This window comes from Diaphorina citri, unplaced genomic scaffold, assembly GCF_000475195.1.
Source record: "Diaphorina citri unplaced genomic scaffold, Diaci psyllid genome assembly version 1.1 scaffold223, whole genome shotgun sequence".
Lineage (NCBI taxonomy): Eukaryota > Metazoa > Arthropoda > Insecta > Hemiptera > Psyllidae > Diaphorina > Diaphorina citri.
Genome location: NW_007377660.1, coordinates 77227 through 83226, shown reverse-complemented (window position 1 = coordinate 83226; position 6000 = coordinate 77227). Strand labels below are relative to the sequence as shown.

The 6000-nt window shown below is 36.5% G+C and overlaps 1 protein-coding gene across 1 annotated transcript in view; it reads right to left on the bottom strand.

Moving 5' to 3' along the window:
* Positions 1-837: 837 nt before the first annotated feature.
* Positions 838-6000, bottom strand: part of LOC103506216 (arrestin domain-containing protein 17) — a 53464-nt gene continuing 48301 nt past the window's right edge. Inside the window, exons 7-8 of the mRNA XM_026821341.1 lie at positions 3562-3747; positions 838-1781 (exon numbers count right to left, since the gene is read on the bottom strand). Of these exons, the coding sequence (XP_026677142.1) occupies positions 1596-1781; positions 3562-3747 (372 nt within the window). The 3' untranslated portion in view covers positions 838-1595. The remainder of the gene's footprint in view (positions 1782-3561; positions 3748-6000) is intronic.

The window sequence follows — 6000 nt, the reverse complement described above, 5'->3', positions numbered from 1 at the left end:
TTCCTACAATGAACTTTATCTGTCCCGGGCGGGAATCGAACCAGCAACCTATCGCTTACAAGGCAGCTGAACAATTCTGATTAATTCGAAACCGAAATATCCACAATACATCACGGAGAATCATAGCTGTCATAGATTTACTTATAAATTCTGCTGACATACAGAATAGATGAAGATCAATACTTTGCATTACTTTCTTAATGCTAAAAAAAAAAAAAAAAAAAAAGTTTGCTTTTCAAACGTTTGAAAGGGAATTTTTTTTTTTTTTTTTTTTTTTTCCTTATTGGGCGCTTTAACCCTTATTGGGTCGTTCGCGCCGTAATCCACGTTATATTATTTACTTTCTTAATGTCATCTATAGACTTTATAATAATTTAAACTCTAATAAATTATGCATCTCGAATAGTCACCGAGATTTTCTCAAACTTTGTACTTGATCAGAAAAAAACTAAAAAAAGTCTTCAAACTAATATCAGTGGATCTTGATATCGAAATGGTGTAATTTATATTCTAGAGGCCCACTCTTTTTCAGCTCTTAAGATGAGAAAAATAATAATTTAACTTTTTATAGGTATTATAATAAATTTGCGAAATGTAGAAAAATCTATGGTCGGCCCACACTTTCACAGCCGTTTTTATTTTGTAGCAATGAAACAACTGCTACATTAGACTCGTGTGGTCTGTGTTGTAGCGTGCCCATCTCATAGTATGCTTCTCATCAGATGGGCGAGAAGAGACAGAATAGTTTAAATTTAAGTTCTGGGTCAAAACGAGAACACCAGAAAGTAACCCATTGAAATATTTGCAGTCGTAGCCCGGCCATTATGAAAAATCGTGAGTACCTTTCGGTTTGTGAAAGGGGACAAAAAAAAGTGAAATAAAATAACACGTGTTGTTCTAGTTATGGTACATTAGTAAATTAAATATTCCTCTTTTTTTATGTGATTAGCTAAGTAATTAAAATACACGAATTATTTTTATTACAAATATAGCACTGCTGTCGTTGCATAAACTGCACAGCTAATAAGCTCTTATCATTAAAGACACAAAAAGTTCCAAAAAGAAAAAAGAGGGAAAACGCGTTTTCCCCATCCATTTTCACAGACCTTTCCTTCAGCTATAAAATGCGTAATGGAAAAGAGAGATAAATTATATCACTCCATCTATTCTTATATTTCTTATCTGATGGCCGTTTTGGTACATCCACTAAATTCTCTGTCAGTCAGCGAGAATAGAACGCGGACTGCACCAACTCCTGATGGATCACAAAAGTTAAGCAACGTTGCACATGGTTGGTATCCGGATGGGTGACCATCCAGACAATTGCGTCCTGCTAGATTTTCTCAAAGCCACATTTTCTCAAAGGCTTGGGTATGAGGTGGGTAGCTTGTCGCTGAAAACTGAAAAGACTCTGAATTTGAAACCCTTATCACTGAAAAACCTTGGCAGTTATGCAATGACGTTCAACGTTGAACCCCTGTGAAATAAACATATCATTTTAACTCACATAATACAAATTATTTATCATAATTATTAATTTGAGCACAAAGAGCCTAAACAAACTCTTCCGTAAAAGAGTTCCGCCAAGAGTCGGCCTAGGTTTTGATCTTGGTCGCCTTCTCTTCCAGCCAGGGTCGGAAAATCGGCAACGTTGTAGGGTAGTGCGTCCCGGAGGATTTCCGTTGGAGGGATCCGTCATCTTGTCGGAATGGATAGGTGGCGAGCATGATTGGTAACTGGAGCTTGACGGGCTTCTCAATACTCTTCGGATCAACGATGAACTGAAAACAAAGATAAACAGGAAATGGGAAAATGAGAAAAAGAAAGGTTGCACAATATGCACAAAATTGGAAATTTGATAGAAATCGCACAGAGAAAGGTAGTTTCCATAGGCAAGAAAGAGAGAAAAAAAAGATGTCCCTAAATTGAACTATGAATCTATCTTGTAGGTATTTTATTTGTACCAAATTTTTGTTCAAATTTGTTAATTTCTTTAAATAAATTCTATAGCTACTCGTAAGTGGACTATAAACTGTTAATAGTACCTAATAGGCAAAATCTTTCTTACACTGCTGCAATGAGAATTCACTTTGGAGTTCACATAACAGTTATTCAGAAACAAACATTATCCTATGTATTTTGTACTGTAATTAAATGGTGATTTTCTGATAATAAATTAATAAATCTGGGATTTAAATCCGCATTGCGTAGAGGTGGGTGCAAATATTTTAATTAAAAACATAAATCCCGTACTCTAAAAAAGTACATTTCCGTGGAAATTTAGTTATGCGGAATGTTTAGGAGAATAACAAAGGTTCCTAGGTCCCATTACTCCCCCTATGTCCCATTATTTCCCCCCTGTGTCCCATTATTCCTCCTAAATCCCCATAGACTCTCCCTGAATTACTTTGTTACGTTTTCGCCTGGCACGTGTAAACTCGTGTACATATTATTGTCAATTTCATTCCCTCCCAAAACAATATTCAGGGCATAGGTGCATATACAAAAAATTCAGGGAAAAGCCTATAGACCTCTATAGCGTATGGCAACAAACTTCAGCATAAAGTTTACAATGCCAAAAGGGGGGCATCACACGTCGTTTTGATGTTTTCAAATGAATTTTTGCGGTGTACGACCTTCCAGCTTTTTATGGGCACGTAACAACAAAGGGAGAATGTAAAGTGATGTCACAGGTGCCTCCAGGGCAATAAAGAAATGAATCGACAGCAGGCATCATTCCTCACGCGAGATAAAAAAAAATGTGTAAAAAAATATACCCGCCTATGGAAAAAAATTAGGTATAAAAATGTCAACCTCGTACGGTCTTTGAAGGTTGAAAAAAAATGAAACATCAAACAGACAATAAAAATAAATATGTATACAGGGTATCTAATATACACGCTCATTTATTGTCCCCCATTCATTCTCATTACTTCTTTTTATCTTTCGCTCGCTGGTTTCAATAGTTTATCCTGCGAGGAAAACGGACGAACAATATGCGCTCTCTCTATCTTTTTTCCTTTCCTTTTCTCCTTTTTTTCAGTTATCTATTTCTCTATTTCCTCTCTATCTTTCTCCTTTTTCTCTCTCTACTCCTCTTCTGCGCTCTTTCCTTTACTTTTTTAGACACACATGGAACATTTTACTTTTTTTTAATCGTGTGTAGAGGTTTTTCTCTGCGCTGTCTTTCATTAAAATTTTAAAGTTCTTGAACTTTGGTCTTTGGTATAGAACTTACTGTGAAAAACTTTGGAGTTTGGCATACTTTATAGTTAAAAGTTAAAAACATTGGTCCTTGGCATACTTTTCAAAAACTTGGGTCCTTGGCATACTTTAGTCAAAAACTTTGGTCTTTGGCAGCCTTAATAATCAAAAAATATGGTCTTTGGCATACTTTAGTGAAAAACTTTGATCTTTGGCATACTTTGGTCTTTGGCATACTTTATTCAACAACTTTGGCCTTTTGGCATACTTACGAAGACGTCGTACTGTATTTTGATCAGATGGCATCCTCTCAGGTTGGTAGGTGGGAGGGGTAACTTTGGCCTTTGGCATACTTACGAAGACGTCGTACTGTATTTTGATCAGATGGCATCCTCTCAGGTTGGTAGGTGGGAGGGGCGGTACATAGAGCTGCTGATTGGTCCAATCATCTCGTTCGCCTGGTTTGATTTTGCCCCGGGTAAGAGAGGCCAGTTCCCGAGTCTCAGATTCCAGAACCTTGTTCCTGGCGAGGTATTGGATCGTCTGAAGCAGGAATCAATTATTTATTTCATTAGTAAATCTTTTTTTTTTTTTTTTCTTTCAAATTAAATTGATCTCAAGAGCAAGCTTAACCTAAATCCTTGACAAATGGAGTGTGCCTGAATACAGTATGGTCGATCGACAGCGTGATGAGTGAATGATCACTCAAGAGTGGGAAAGTGTGTGGCAGAAAAAGCTCGAGACCTAGGTTTGTACGCCACACACGTTCTGACGGTCTGACCGCGAATGGCGAATGGCTCTAGTGGAGTATTTTTCCAAAGTACATAAAGCCATATAAATATAGTAATAGTACATGCATAGATAGATAGGTACCATTGGAATATTTTGTTCCTTCTGAAATTATTGCTGCTGTGGTCCAGAAAATTGACTTCCTTGTTGCCCAACCCAAAGTCAACTATTGCTTTGCCATTTTCTTGTTGCAAATTCTACTTTTGCATTGGAAATTTGGAACTTGAACTTATAAAAGATTAATTAAGTTTTAGGTTTTCAGAATACCGAGTCTTTGACATAAAGGTTAGAAGAATAACAAGTTATTTTTTGTACTCTTACCTCAGTTAATGCGCTTTTTGTTGATTTTGACGGCTTTGTTGGCATTGACTTCAAAATTTCAACGATAACAAGCTTCTTTTTGTATTCTTACCTCCAAGTCAACTATTGCTTTGCCATTTTCTTGTTGCAAATTCTACTTTTGCATTGGAAATTTGGAACTTGAACTTATAAAAGATTAATTAATTAAGTTTTCAGAATACCGAGCCTTTGACATTAAGGTTAGAAGAATAACATGTTATTTTTTGTACTCTTACCTCTGTTAATGCGGCTTTTATTGACCTTGGCATTAAGATTTCAACGATAACAAGCTTCTTTTTGTATTCTTACCTCAGTCAAAGCGGCTTTTGTTGACTTCACGGTGATTTTACTTCTGTTGTACACGGTGGCGTTAATTATGATCGTCTCCCCTGGTACGTATCCGCCCCTGTCCAATGATACACGACACAAGACTGGACCTGATGATACACAAGCCACGCCTAGCTTGTGCTCGATCTCGCAGTCAAATGGTTGCTGAAATCGAAAAAGGAAAGTTGTTAAATTCCATCAAAATCGAACTGGTTCATCAGTATTTTTAACAAAATACCGTTTGAGAGTAATGGGTGAAGAAGAAAAAGACAACCAAACAAATTTGGTAAAGGCCAAAATATTTTAGCCTACTTTGTTCAGAAATAAACACTGATGATCAACATACATTTGGTGTCACAAAAACGACTGAAATTTCTCTCACCCAGAGGCAATAATCATTTCAAGAGAACTATACAACAATATTGTAGAAGTAAAGGTGTATGGCCTCCTCCAACCTCCAAAACCTCTTCACAAACAACAAAGACAATCTCCACAGCTCGAAGAGCTTTTGCATCATTTCCTGATATGCCTTTTTCATTAGCAACCTTGGGAAGTTAATAGCTTTAAAACAGCCTGTGGCAAATTAATAAAAACATGATTTTGACAGCAAAAGTCTGCTGATTAGCGAGGGAGAAAAACATGAAAGTTTCGTAAGTCGAAGGAACTTTGAAAATTAACCTACATGGAAATTTTAGCTAAGGTTTTGAACTTAATGGCTTACAGCTTACAATATTCTTAACGTTTACTCGTACACGTTTACAACAATTCTGGCGGTATTTCAAGGAGGGAATTAATAGAGCGCCGGATAATCCTTTGAGAATTTAATCTTCCACGAATTAATACGTAGGTAATTAAAATCTAACACAAATAATGGGAAATTAGGTGATTGAATCTTAATAAATTACTTGTATCTTCAATCTTAACTCTCCGTTGTGAGATGAAGTTACTACCCCGTTGCTCAAACTTAACGTGAGATGAAGTTACTACTTCTTGGTCTGATATGCAGCACTGATACCTACTAGAGGAGACTGGTCTCGTGACTTTTCCTCCTTCCTTGATATCCATTCTAGGAGCAAACCACTAATTGACCAGGCCCATTTCCATGTTGTCTGCTTCCAATTTCAATGGCCACGCCCATTTCTGTTTTGCCTGCACACCCTGAAGTAATGAGAACCCTACACATATGTAAATGTCTTCCTCCTCTAGTTTTTTGTCGTATTAATGAAACATATTCATAAATTTATAATAAAACTATTAATTTTCGCTTGTTTTTATCTTGTTCCAGCAAATAGTTTACGACTCCATATTTCACGCGTTTGATAGCATCATCAAAATCAACAT